The following is a 14,130-nucleotide window of genomic DNA, read 5'->3' as shown; positions in this document are numbered from 1 at the left end:
ATATAAACATTTTCTCAAGGTTTGTATTCATTTCCTATTGGTTTGAGTCCCTGGAGGTGACCGACAGTCTGCAGAGTGTTTCTGTCGTAGCGTCACATGTAAATATCGGTGCAGACTCTCGTCTCTGCGTTTCTGGGTCCAGGTCTCTGCTGTCTTGACGTGTTCGGGACGGTTCTGCTGACCCAGTCGGTTCTTGTGTTTCAGGGTCGTCTGCCCGTGAAGTGGATGGCTCCGGAGGCTCTGTTCGACCGGGTCTACACGCACCAGAGCGACGTGTGAGTTTACACAAACCAGCCGTCGCATGCCGACCGTCCGCTCATGTGGAGCCACTGTAGCGGCCGAGGAATCCGGGTGTTGAAATATACTGACCGAGCGTGTTAGCGTCAAGCGTGTGTGAATATGGAATCGCGGCGTTCCCTTTCCGAAGGTCTCCCGCGAGCTGGATAATCCCGAGCTCCACATTCCTGCCTCCGTTTGTTCTTTAATCTCCCAAAACGACATCAGAGAGACAGAAGCGCCACGGAGCCCGGCCATCGCACCGCCGTTTCATCAGCGCAAATCCGTCCCGCCGCGGGCCGGGGGACGCCAGAGGGTTGTGGATTCATCACAAGTCCCCCCCCCCCCCCCCCCCCCAGAGGCGTTTTCCTCCATGACGATTCCAAAAGAATCAGACAAACACCTTCTGCAGCCTGCGATGGCCTCCGTCTTCTCTCCAAACCAGTTTAGGCCAAAAGGTCATAAAGTTGATTATCTTGCTGTAGCAGCAATGCCCCCCCCCCCCCCACCCACCAACCGCCCCCCCGGCCAGACGCCGTGTCCAGAGCACAGCCAGCCGAGACAAACGCAGCTCCTGTCATCACCGGCTCGCCGTGTGATTACTGCAGACTGGGAACAAACCGACGGGCGAATCGGTCTGCTCTGTTTTTTCAGCAGGTCTGGATTACAGAGACAGTCCTCCCGCCAAACGTTGACCTCCTCCTCCTCCTCCTCCTCCTCCTCCTCCTCCTCCTCCTCTGCCTCCGCCTCCACCTCCCTCCATACAGTAGTTCACTCACAAACACGCTCGGCGGTTGTTCACCCCGACGGTTTCTCCTCGTGAGATCACAATGGGGAAACAATTAAAATGCCAGATCTGGGAGCCACTTTTACAGATTTCATTGTTTCACACGTTATTTCAGCATAAATAACAGAAGTGGTGATTCCTATCATGTGAATTGTAGAATTAAACCAGTGTGTTTCAGTGCAGATATGAACGTTTCGACCTGTATTGTAGTGAAGCAGAGGTTTTGAGGTTCCAGCAAACAAACCTTCCCGCTGCGTCCGGGAGACGAACGAGACCGTGAGAAGAGGGGTGAGAGAATGAAAAAAGTGAGAATGAAGAGCCGATGACGACGAGCGGCTTCAAACCAGCTTTAACTTAGTTCATTTTTTTTTTCAAGTAAAAGCTGAGAAAGCAGGTAGAGCTCCAGAGGAGTGGATTAGAGTTTGACTTATTTGTTCCTCAGTTTGAGACAAACTGGTTTATTTCTAGTTTGTAGTTTTGTATATTTGAGTTTTCATTAATGTTGATGATGAGCTTCATTTCCGACAAACTAAGGAAGTAACAGGATGTTTAATTACATACAGAACAACTTCATCTTGAGTTCACCGGACCGGTAAAATTGTGTCATAGCAACCTTTATATTAAGCTTTTTTTTTTTTTTTTGCGTAATGAAAATGTCTATATTTTGACAAAATCAAATAATTGCTACACAAAATGACATAAAGCCAATTTTAATGAAGCTTCGCAATCCAGCCCAGCTTCACCTGCTAAAATACTTGTATACATATATAAAATGATCAGATACACTAAAGATAATCCACCTGTTAGATGTATACTGACAGTTCTGCAGTGACTAGCCATACATCCTCCCAGCAGGCAACAAATAAAATGATTGAGTGAATGAAAGGAAGCAAAAGTTTGTCTTTTAATTAAATATTTTAATCAACATGGCTTCTTTTTGTATTCCAAGCTCATAAAGTGCTTGAGTCTGTAATTAAAGGAGCCTCCACGACCACTCAAATCATCATTTATTGACTTTATGTGGTGCTTGTATCCAACTATCCACTCGTTTGGTCTTGAGCAAATCTCAAATTGGCAAACTTCTACCAACCAGGGAACCAGAGCGGCAGCTCTTGTGTCTGAAGGAGCCATTAGGAGGTGTTTACCTGTGAATAATCATCCCTGATAAACAGTCTGCGGCTCTTCCTCCTCCGTCCTCTTTCTCCTTGAGACGCACTGAACCTGTTCTGACCCCAAACACCTGATTCGCTCACGTCTTGTGCATAGCGATGATATTGGCTGAGTTCCTCTCAGTTTCACCTGATTTCTCTCTGAATGTTGATGTCTATCCTATCCCCCCCCCCACCTCCACCCCCTGCTCCCGGCTCGGCCTCTGGACCGGAGCGAGGATAATTCCATTAGGCCCTCTGAGCTGAGCGCTGCAGAAAGAGGAGGGCGGCCCAACAATAGCCCACCGGGTTCATAGACGGCCCATTATCTGATTACCTCCCCTCGTTTTTTAGCCATTTAGAAATAATGCAGCGAGAGCTGGAGCTGGAGAAAAGAGACGGTGGCTTGGTTTGGAGAAATGGGAGTTGAGCTGAGCTCTGAACTACATACTGTAGTTTACTGCAGTTTCCATTCATCACTGTGGGAGCCAAAGACGAGGGCGTGGTGCTATTTGAAGCCGTATGTAGTCGTTTACACGAGAACTTTTCAAGTGAAAACACGTCGTTTTGGGGTTTTCGTTTCAGAAAAGTTCCCTGTTTACATGACAACGTTCTGAAAACGATGCCGGTTTCCACGCAAACAGCGGAGCGCCATTGTCGTGTAAACAGGCCTTATTGTGATTGTGTAGACAAAGACAGTTTAACGTACTAATGCAAACACAGATAGTGACGGCCGCTTGCCAGGAGCTCGTTCACACTTGGTTTGAGGGAAATGGAGAATCGACCCACCGACGTTACACCCAGAAGGCGAGCCCCGAGAGTTTCTGACCGAAACAGCAAAGACAGAACCTTTTTTTCTCTAGAGCTGTGAATCTCCAACCCTCTCCTCCAAGATGAATTAGCCGAAGTTGGCAACATTTCGATTACAACTGGTGTTTAGTCGATGAAAAGCCTGAAATGTGCTCTCACTGTCGACTTAAATAATTCACAATTAGTATGTACTACCACAATGTACTTTTCATAGTTTCCTATTTGCTACTCGGAGCTTAAATCCAAGAACATCGTCACGAGAGATTTCTGTTCCGTTCTTGCCAGAATAACACCAATATCCCACTTAATACCAAGCCTCTTCCTGACAGGTTAATCAATTCCTCCTGCCGCATCTCATCAATCACTGACACACCGACTGGGTTTATCATTCCGATCACTTCTCCCGCCTCATAACAAGGAGAAAAAAAACTGTCTCGTTACTTTCTGATCGGTTTTCCTTCTCTCTCGCTTCAAGTGAAAGATGTCGATTTATACAAATATCGACTGTCTGTCTGAGACAATAAGAGTCTCCCTTGGATTTCTGATTAACTTCAGTTATTTAAAATCAATGTTTGGCCCAAACAGGTCGATGAGATTCTGCCTCTTTCTGAACTTTGGCTGCTTCAGGCTACGTCTGCTGGGTTTTTTTTCTCTCTCTGATCTGTATTCAATGTGTGTGTGGTTCAGGTGGTCTTATGGGGTGTTGCTGTGGGAGATCTTCACCCTCGGAGGCTCGCCGTACCCGGGAATCCCAGTGGAGGAGCTCTTTAAACTGCTGAAGGAGGGGCATCGGATGGACAAACCTGCCAACTGCACCCTTGAACTGTAGGTGTCGCTGTCTTTATCGTAGCCGAGTCCTCAGGACGTCGCTTGTGTCCAATGATAGAATTAAAAGTGTGACTGGAAGAGATGCGCGGCAGCTAAACCCTGATGCCGGACTTGCAGGTACATGATCATGAGGGAGTGCTGGCACGCCGTGCCGTCGCAGCGGCCGACCTTCAGACAGCTGGTAGAAGATCATGACCGGGTTTTATCCATGACCTCCACAGATGTAAGTGTCCCTGTCCACTGCAGGCCAACGACATGCAAACACCAGGAACACCGTCAGAATCACTCAGGCTCACCTTCACTTCAGAAAGTATGTAGATCTGAAAGCAAGAGAAATTGTCGCTAGTGTTTCTACTGGCAAATGTAAAAAATGTGTAAAACCAAAAAAAAAAAAACAACGAAGGTAGCATTTTCAGCACCGCCGTCGTATAAACGAACTCCAGAACACGACCAAAGTTTTGACGTGTGTGTGTTAGTGTGTAACCGTGACGACGTGCCCCTCTCTCCCCTGGCAGGAGTACCTGGACCTGTCGGTTCCCTTCGAGCAGTACTCCCCCACCTGTCAGGACTCCAACAGCACCTGCTCCTCCGGAGACGACTCCGTCTTCGCCCACGACCCGCTGCCGGACGAGCCCTGTCTTCCCAAGGCGCCGCCCAGCAACGGCGCCATCAGGACGTAAGAGGCGAGCCGGGGCGGAGTCGGACGTTGGAACCTCTCCAGCTCTTCAGACCTCGGCATGCAATACTCCCGCTGCTCCGCCGCTCATCTTAAAAAAGAAAAGCCACCTCCATCCTCCCCGCTGCCACAGACTCCGGGAACGTTGAAGGATTATTTTTGTTGAACCATGTTTTGTTTTTTTGTTTTTGTTCTGCTTTTCAGAAATGAAATCTATTTTTGTACTCGGGCCAGTCTTTTGTTAGGGACAATCTGTGGGGTGAAACCATTCCGTGCCTACTGGGATTAAACCCCTCCGGACTGAAGTGATGAGGAGACGATGAAGGGCATTGATGGAGATCCAGTTAGCGGGGACCTCCCATGATTGTTTCTTTTTTTTTTTTTTCTTTTTTTTATTTCCTGTCATCTGCGTGGAGAGCACCATAACCAGCCAAGGCAGAGCGGACCGGGGTCCAGAGACTCGCTCTTCCTTCCTCGGGACAGCAAAGTGGACGACACAAGCATTTACTGTTTTGGTTTTCTTTGCCCCCGAACCGCCGGCTTAAGTGAGAATCACGGAGTAAAACTCCTCACCAGACGCTTCAGGGTCCTTCAGTAATGACAACACTTCGTCTATGAGGGTTTTTTTTCTTTTTTTAATGTATCTAGAAAAGTGATTTATTGTAAATACATAAATGCAAATATGTATGATATTCCTCCAGTCGTGTACGTATAAGACAAAAGGTTACTTTTTTTAAGATATTGTTTTAGGATGGAACAGTCTAGAAGACACTGTCACGAACGTGTAAAACATTAATCAGAAAAGGTTTATTTGAATAATTAACGTGTATATTTGTAAAGATATTTATAGACTTAACATGTGGTTCTTAAGTTCGAAAGCTCTAGTTTAGGATTTTAGTACTGTACGCAAAGATTTCTATTTCAATTTTCTTTTTTTTTTTGTAACTTATTTTACATCAGAACGTTATTTTCAGACTCTTGGTTTTTGATCCATCTTTTTTTTTTTTATTGGTTTGTTTATACTTATGAGAAATAAGAATGTACGACAGACAGGAAGATGAATCTTTTTTTTTTTTTTTTTTTCGGAGACGTTCGACGTTCCGCTGAGTCCGAAGCGGCGCGAACAGTTTGCAATATCAAAGCAAAGATTAACTCTTGCTGAGCAAGAAATAGCAGCGGCGCTTCGAGACCTTTTTAGTACGACTGAAGTACATAACAAAACATCAACAAACAACTAGCTGTGAATAACGGGAAGCCTTCAGAACAAAACTTTGTTAAAGGGAAATCCTCCTGTTTGAACTGTCGTTAACCCTTTCTGCTCGGTCCGCTGCAGGACGATGGCGTCTGGACATGCTGGCTCAGAAATTCACTATTAAATGTGGATTTTTAGGAAGAACTGCCATAATAAACCATGTTTCCCAGCAGCAAATCACAACAAGCGACACTTTGGCACGGTGGGAATTTGAGTCCAGCTAAATTGACCTTTTAAAATTACTGGTGAAACGCTGATGACTTACTAAATGAGGATTTTAGGAACAACTAAAGTGACGAACTACAATTCCTATGATGCATTGACAAATATAAAAGTGGGTTGTTCACTATGAAATCACAGGAGGGCCAAAATTAAAAGGAAACAAATGTGGATATATAAAGACAATCAATAATACAAAAAATATACAAAGGTAGTCATATTTTTCTATCTTGTCGTTGTTTATTCTATGTTGTCAATGCTTCTCCTGATTTGTCTTTTCTATTTGCTTTTTGTCATTGCTTTTACTGGATGAGTCAAGCCGTCTGGAAAAGACAAAAGCAATACAATGCTAATCAGCAAGGGCTGTGGGCGGGGCTAATCAGCAAGGGCTGTGGGCGGGGCTTTCTGTTCAGGGTGACTAGTTGCATAGTGGCTGTGTAGCAGCAGGAAATAGACGCAGATGCAGGTTTATTTGAAGTAAAAGTGTAATGTGGACACGCCCACATTACACCAAAATCCAACATAACCAGCGGATTCTTAATCAGACTAAATACTTTTTGTTACCAAAACAAAGAAATGATATTTACAATATTGTACAAGAAATAAGAGATACTGTGCAAAAGGAAAAATAAATTAAATACTTCAAACTTGTTCTTAATGCAACAGTGCCACCTATTGGCAGGAACAAAAACTGCTCCACATGACGTCCTTCAAACAGGAGTCATGTGATCAGGTTTTATTGATTCTCTTTATATTTCCACATTTATTTCCTTTTCATTTTGGCACTCCTGGGATTCCATAATTCTCAGCATGCAGAATAAGATCGAAAAAGCTTTCTTAGCATTTGTAATGTGGCCATATTTTAAAAAAAACAAAAAAAAAACATGTATTCTGTGTCTCCAAACTCATATTAGTGCTTCACTGCTGCAGTGCATGCTGGGAATTAGAGTCTAGTTATTTTTAGAGATGCAAACATTTACAATTGTCAAGGTTCACGATTCAAATGAGGATTTTAGGAGGAACTGAATTGGTGAGTTCTTGTTCCCAGCATGCTCTGCACTTAAAATAACAAAGAACTGATCATATCTTTGCTGCAGTGCATGTTGGGAATTTGAGTCAAATTGATTATTTGGACGAAAACATTGAGTCAACAAAAGAAGGGTTTTGGGAAAAGCGTTTATCACTCAAAGAAAAGTGAAAACATGACAAACAGCAAGCGTTTATAGCATAAAGAAATATAATGTGTATTTCCGAGCCCAAGCTGGAATTTTTCCAGCTGAGAGTGGTTCTTTGTTTTCCTTCTGTCGAACGGATTTTTTATTCAGTTTTTAGAGGAATTGCTTCTTGGTGATCATGAACCACGACACAATCATCCAGTATTTCAACACTGAAAATGACCAAAAGAAAAGCATCTCATTTGTGGCGTCTGAACAATTTCCCAGGTGGATTTCTATTTCCTCCTCAAGGTGCTTCTGAAGGCTTCGTTCTCTTAACTCTTAAAGGTCACATGGTCGATGGTGACGAGGCGTTCACACTCACGTGGACTTTAAACTGCAGCTCCGAGGCAGAAACCTTTTCCTGCTGCTGTTCGTCCTTTTTCCCGTTGGGTTTTACTGGAAAACCTGTCCAGACGCCCGACATGCTCCTGCTGCTCTATTAGTATTAATACTGAAATGAAGGCATGCTGTGCGACTTCCACACCGTACAGCAAAAAAAAAAGACAAATATATATATACAGTATAGATATATGGGTTTGTTTGAGAAGGCTCTGAAGTCTGAGGTGGTCCTTCTTGGAGTGTTTCTTTTTTTGTTGTTGTTGAGAAAAGTGCCAAATCAGTCTTAAAAGTCTATTTCACCGATTTCTCCACGTCTCTGAACCAAATGCTACACTGAGGAATGTTACCTGTGCAGAGGAGGATCGTGGGATTGACCCTCCTCTTTATATATGCAGTCACGTCTCCAGCTGACCCCCAAAAGGCTTGAACCAGTTTAGTTTCCAGAGAGAATAAATCCTGATTTAATCCAGTCAATCTGAAATCACCTCACTACTCAAAGTACTTAAAAAAGTGGAAGTCTTGTATTTAATTGTTCCAACACTGGTAGATTTGATCAGTTCTATCAACAAACAAACAAAAAAAAACCATGCCTCCACAAAACTCTAAGCCCCGTTTACACCACGTTTCAAGAAAAAAAAATGTTTCTTGTTTCATGGAAAGTTTGATGTTTACATGGCAACATTTTGAAAATGACATCTGTTTCCATGGCAACCACATCATGCTACTCTGGACACAAACATTGTTCTTACTGTACACCTACTGAGCATGTGCAAAACTACTATTACTTGCTGCCCATTCAGAGTAGCAGCGTTTCCACCGTCTGCTCACGTCGGAGCCCCGGCATTTTCACAAAGGCTTGTTTTTCGCCCGTCGGATAACTCAGCCTCGCCTCGTTCGGATAACTCAGGGTCCGTCCACACCAGGAACCCAGTTCATCTAAACCAGCAGTTTCTGGCCTGTCGTCCACATGGGGTGGTTTTAGGAGCGTGAAGAAAGAGTTTTTTGAACACAGGTCCCAGAGTGGGGAAATTCTAAAACCCCGGCTCGTGCCGTCCAACCCCCCGGGGTGAGGACGCAAAGACGACCATCTGTGGAAAAAAGATGATGATGATAGCAGAATCTACTGACGCTAGCAGCAGGAGGAGCCCTGTACTAGACCTATAGAACTAGAGTTATATACAGGTTTATGAGTAGGAATCTACTTCTAAATTTCTATGTGCTCTGTCTTCTAGGTTTTTGGGGTGTATGGTGAGTCACAGCGCCCCTAAAGGCCTGGCATGTGTACTACATGCCCTGAAGCCTCGTGTTGAGCCGAGTTCATAGTGACGTGTTCATAGTGACGTGTGGACGGAACTGTTTTGGAGAACACTGGGGAGAAAAAAGATTATTTCGTCATGTGGATGTACCCTCAGTGTTTTCAGTGACTCGTGTAAACAGACGCCCAAAACGCTGCTAAACTTGAGCATTTTCACTTCAAATCGTTGCCATGGAAACAGGCCCAAATTTTTCTCCCAAACTGTAAAAGTGCCTGAAAAATTGATCAAATATAAAAGAGATGGGTTCATTTTGAATGTATAGGTGCAAGAAAAATCAAGGAAAAGGCATTTTGAAATGTAGTATTACGTAGAAGCAGACAAAATAACAATTAGCCAGTTTTTGTTTTTTGTTTTTTTTTTAATAAGCAGACAAAAAGGCACTTGTGTAAAGCTGGATGGACGGAATGAAACAGAGGCTTGGTTTGTCTTATTTATTCTTCCATGCTGGGTAAAAGCTTTCCCTATGGCGAGAGTATTTTTATCCGTCGCTGCGTTTCAGTGTTGCTTTTCCTTAAAGAGCCAGAAGAGAAAGAGGCGGCGGCCGCTCCATCAGGCTTCATGTTCCTCGCCGGCCGTCTGTCTCTGTTCCGTCGCCTTGTTTCTAACATGCGTCTTCTGTTCGGCAGCAAATTGTACCGGCACCGCTGTAATCACTCCACTCTGATTTCATTTTGTTATTTTTACAGTTCAGGCTAATGGAAGCAGCTCGCTAACGTTAGCGCTGATCGCCAAAACTAAAGGTCAATGTCGTGACGGCAACGATTCGTCTTTCTCTGATAGAAATTGTGACTTTTCATGAGAATTTCTAATTTCTATGAAATCTTATTGCAGGTGTACACTGTTTAAAGACTTTTTCACCATTTTAGAAATAAAAATTATTGAGAAAACACTCCTTTGTTTGCAAAATGTCCTTTTTTTTCCTTCAGAAAGCTGATATTTAAGATTGAACATGTTTTCTAATTGTGGAGCCTCGCGGCAATGGACCATTACATTATGACCACACGTTCCTTCTCGTTTCATTGAAGTTCAGCGTCGCCTCAGGAGCAACAATTACCTTCCAGAAATGTAAATATCAAATATTCCTTTCAAACATGATCATGATCAGAGACCAGGATTTATTTTATATGAAAAAGGGCAGCGCTTAAACCCGCACACCAACCACCATCATTTAAGAATGGGCGGGGCATTTTCCAAGAGATCTTATTGGTCAGGAGGCGGAGCTTTATACTTCCTGTGAACTAATGCAGAATTTAACTCCAGAGCAGGTTGGACATACAGAAGTGAACGAGTGTCATAGAAAACCAGAGTTAATCCTTGAAGTTACCTCAATAAGAGAAAATCCAGTGTTGTTGTACCGGCCTCTGGATTAACGGGAACAACCAGCATGCCGTTGTTTTCCTCGTTCCACTTTTCTCACCCGGACTGTTATTTTCTGATCCTGTCATTAGATTCATAAAAGAAACAATGTTCACAGTTTATTCCCCTTCATCGTGTCTCATTCTAGTCTTCCCTCATTCCCCTCCGCCGTTCTCCATGTTTCTACACAGAAAGGTGCAGTTTGTTTTTTTATTGCAGCGCTCGTTTGCTGTTTTGATCAGGATGAATCCTCGGTTACATTCCAGCACGATAACAGCCCCTCGGGGCAAACATCTCCCACCGGGAAACAAACAGCAAACAGTTCTCTCTGTCTGTCTCTCTCTCTCTCTCTCTCTCTCTCTCTCTCTCTCTCTCTCTCTCTCTCTGACAAACTGTGCTGTCAGACAGGCTTTTCAATAAACATGTTCTTCTGGTGTTTGCTGTCAGCAGCATCTGTCACCGACAGCAGAGATCTTCCAAACAAAAGCACATTTCGTGACTCACAGAGAACAAATCAAAACTTTGGCAGTACTTCGGTTTTGGTTCAGACATTTGAGAGTCAATGTTCCTGGAAATACGTCTGAAAAAGCAGAGCGGTTGTATGTTTGGATCTGATGTTCAGCTTCTGGTGTTCCACAGAGAAACACACACAATCCAGGAAATGTTGAGCGTGAGCATCATTCTGGGAGGATGTGAAGCTGATATTTTCATTTATATGACATTTATATGTGCAGCATCATGTTCTCCCGATTCGTTGTTGCAGCCCTCGTTTGTTTGTTTCCAGTCTCAGTTTGTTTTTGTCTGTATCGGTCAGATATCTAAACTTGTTTTCCTTCAACATAAACTGACCTCCACTTTGGTGTGAGCAGAAAGCAAACGATGATCCTGCGTTCCACTGCACCACTGCAGCATTTTTAGCAGATTTTTCCGTGAACACAAAAATATTTATTGTCTTCGGAGCTCCCAGGGTGTACAGGTCCCTCTTAAGATTCCTCAGAGGATTTAAAAAATTCTTCATCACAAACAAATAAGTTTTTAAAATCATAAAACACACGATAACAGACAAAGCTTTGCAAACATTCCACATCTAGAAATACAAAAATGCACTGACAACTCGCTTTAACAGCGCTACCTGTGAAAATCTGAAAATTAAGCTCCCGCATCATGTTTCTTCTAGACCTTGGAAATTCGGTACACATATGTAACACCACAAACGCACGACAATGTCCAGGCTACACCTTCGAAAGCCCGACAGAGAATCAGTCATTTGGAAAAATATCCTGGATTTTGGCCAATTTTGTCCCAAATGTACACATTTTCAAGTGTGAACTTGTCCCATGGGAGAATTTTTAATTACATGAAAACTAACCAGTGGATAGAAAAGGGATTGTTTGGCAAAAGTTGGGTCTGCATAACCTGTCCATGCTCCGAGTGGCACCTGATTTCACACATTTGATTCGATGTCATATGCTGACTCACATTCTCAGGAGAGGACCCGTCCCCGGCTGCTGCCAGCTTTAATTTGTCATTATTTCTAGTTGATCGCATATAAAAAAAATAAAAAAATAAAAAAGAGTAAACTCAATGTTCATGAGTGTTTTTTTTCCATTCAGCAAACTTTGTGCAGAATCTATAACTGCTTTGATTTTCAAGGTTAGTGAGTATCAGTCGGTCGTCCTGGAGATTTCAGAGTGTTTCCACTGACCGAGGGTTTGTTTCGTTTCAACGTGTCCAGAAGGTGATGAATAGTCTCAGTGTTTGAAGCCATGCAGGTAAGTATTGTTAAAATAAACCACTGCCTCGTGTCTGCAACGTGAATGTGATTTATTGTTCCATTTTTCTTTTTTCTCACGTTTGGGAGATTTTCCTCCTCGTCACAGTTCATGCGGCGTTCAACTTTCTCCCACCGTGCATTTCAACCAAAGGACCTTCAATAACACCTGAGCTGGTCGTATTTCCTGAAATCTAACTCGGAATTGGTGAAGATCAGCCGGGTGCTGCAGAGTTCTGCCGCGCTGCGTCCACCTGAGGCCAAGAAAAGTAGGACGGCATGAAGCCTGCAGTGAAAGTGGTTTAGAGTTCTTTACTTTGGTTGAAGACAGCTGCTTATAAACTGTGGTTGAAGACATTAGTCTAGGGTGTGTGAGTGTTTGTTCAGAAATCGCTTCAAAAACTGCATTTGAGTCAGTAAAAGAGTGAGAGAAAAAAAAAAGCACTTGTGTCAGGAGCTTGTGGTCCAGGATGCAGAAAGGGAAAGAAAACAAGCTTTGAATGGCGGCAGTATTCACCTTTAAGCTGCAGCAGGAAATGCAACTCACACCGATTTGTGGCCCCCACTTCCTGTTGATTCTCTCACACCCTGAACAAATTAGCCTCTCATAGCATCTTAACTGCTCTTTAATCAGGGAAAGTCTTTGCCCCTCCGCCTTTGTGTGCCGAGTGCAGCTCCACGCCCTCCCTCGCCGCCCCGCTGGCCGCCGCTCAGAAAGCAGCGGGTCGGAGGGGCTTTCTTCACGTGGGGGGTGCTGAAGCCACCGGGCCAGGGTGGGAGGGCCGAGCTGGACAGTGACAGAGGAGAGAGAGAGGGAGAGGGAGAGAGAGAGAGCGAGAGAGAGAGGGGGCTCTATGTATTCATGCTTCTGGCCCTCCGCCCGTCTCAAGTGTGTCCTGAGGGGAACATCCTGCCGCTCGTTGGAACTTCCTCGGGCGCCTGAAGTGGCCCATTCAGGGAGGTCTTGTGAGGGGGGCTTGTTTTCGCTGCTAAATGGATGTTTCTGTTTCAGAGGTGTTTGCGCCAGTGGACGTTTTCCATGGGCGCCCCCACCACCGCCGTCCTTTCTCCTCCTGCTCCTCCTCCTGCCTTCCCAATCCCTCCTTCACAACCCCCCCTCACCCCCCCCCCCCCTCCTCCTCCTACCCACCCCGCGGTCTGCTAACTGCCCTCTCAGCTGCACTTCATCAAGACTGCTCGCCTTTTTTTAGGCTCCTGTTTGACCTTAAAACCACCTCACAGCAGGGGGGGGGGGGGGGGGGGGAGTGCATAGACATACTGAAGCATTCATGAGGAGGCCGGGAGTGGAAGAAACGAACACTTACACAAGTGGGGAAAAATAGGCCTTCTAACTCGGGAAGTGGGAAATTTTCCAAAAAGAACTCCAAACTGGAACTCCAGCTTATTGATGATAAATACTGGCCTTACACACTGTGATCCATTATGTATTGTTTTATTTGACTTGTGAAAATAGTTTGTCATGTTTGTGCAGATTTCTGCTGAGCCAAGTTGGTTGTTGATATTTAAAGACGCCAACTGGGAAATCGGACTTTACCCAGCTGGTAATTTCACGAGTTCTCACATGTATGAATGCAGAGTCTCCAGTGTCAAGAGGTGAAACTACATCAGAGTGCAGTTAAAGTCTGCATTAAGGCAATGATGTTTCTAAAGCAGAAGTTAATAACGTTCTCTGCATTAAACAAACTGTATCACAGCGACGCTACCACCCGACTTCATTCACCCAGCCAGAATAAAGTAATAACTTTATTCTCCATATATACAAGTGAAGACTTTTCTTAATGTTAATTTGACACATTATTGTGTGCTGGGTTTTGCAGTTGGGTTTTTTTGTTGACATGTGACTCCAAATTGCCAGCTGGTAATTCTCCCAGTTCCCAACTGCATGAACACAGTGAAGTCAAAATGGGAACTTTCCATACGTCACTCGACATGGCAGATTTTTTTTTTTTTCTTGAGAAAAAACAGTGGTGCATTTTGGAACAAACAAAACAAAACATAGTCACAGTTAAAGAGACTTCCACAGTTGTGACAAACCCGAACTGGGAAATGGGACTTATCCAGACGGTAACTTGTGGCACTTTTCCAGTAGCTCCTACTCGGCCTCACTCGACTTG

The 14,130-nt window shown here is 44.2% G+C and overlaps 1 protein-coding gene across 5 annotated transcripts in view; it reads left to right on the top strand.

Moving 5' to 3' along the window:
* The window catches only part of fgfr3 (fibroblast growth factor receptor 3), a 77,680-nt gene extending 71,317 nt beyond the window's left edge, over positions 1-6,363 (top strand). For all 5 annotated transcript variants that reach the window (XM_080512525.1, XM_080512524.1, XM_080512523.1 and 2 more), the window contains exons 15-18: positions 205-275; positions 3,709-3,846; positions 3,967-4,072; positions 4,365-6,363. In XM_080512525.1, coding sequence (XP_080368651.1) covers positions 205-275; positions 3,709-3,846; positions 3,967-4,072; positions 4,365-4,529 — 480 coding nt within the window. In that variant the 3' untranslated portion in view covers positions 4,530-6,363. The remainder of the gene's footprint in view (positions 1-204; positions 276-3,708; positions 3,847-3,966; positions 4,073-4,364) is intronic.
* Positions 6,364-14,130: the final 7,767 nt, after the last annotated feature.

Source organism: Blennius ocellaris, assembly GCF_963422515.1.
Source record: "Blennius ocellaris genome assembly, chromosome: 17".
In the NCBI taxonomy this organism is placed as follows: Eukaryota; Metazoa; Chordata; class Actinopteri; order Blenniiformes; family Blenniidae; genus Blennius; species Blennius ocellaris.
Note: the sequence above shows the minus strand (reverse complement) of the source record. Positions and strands in the feature narration are given on the sequence as shown.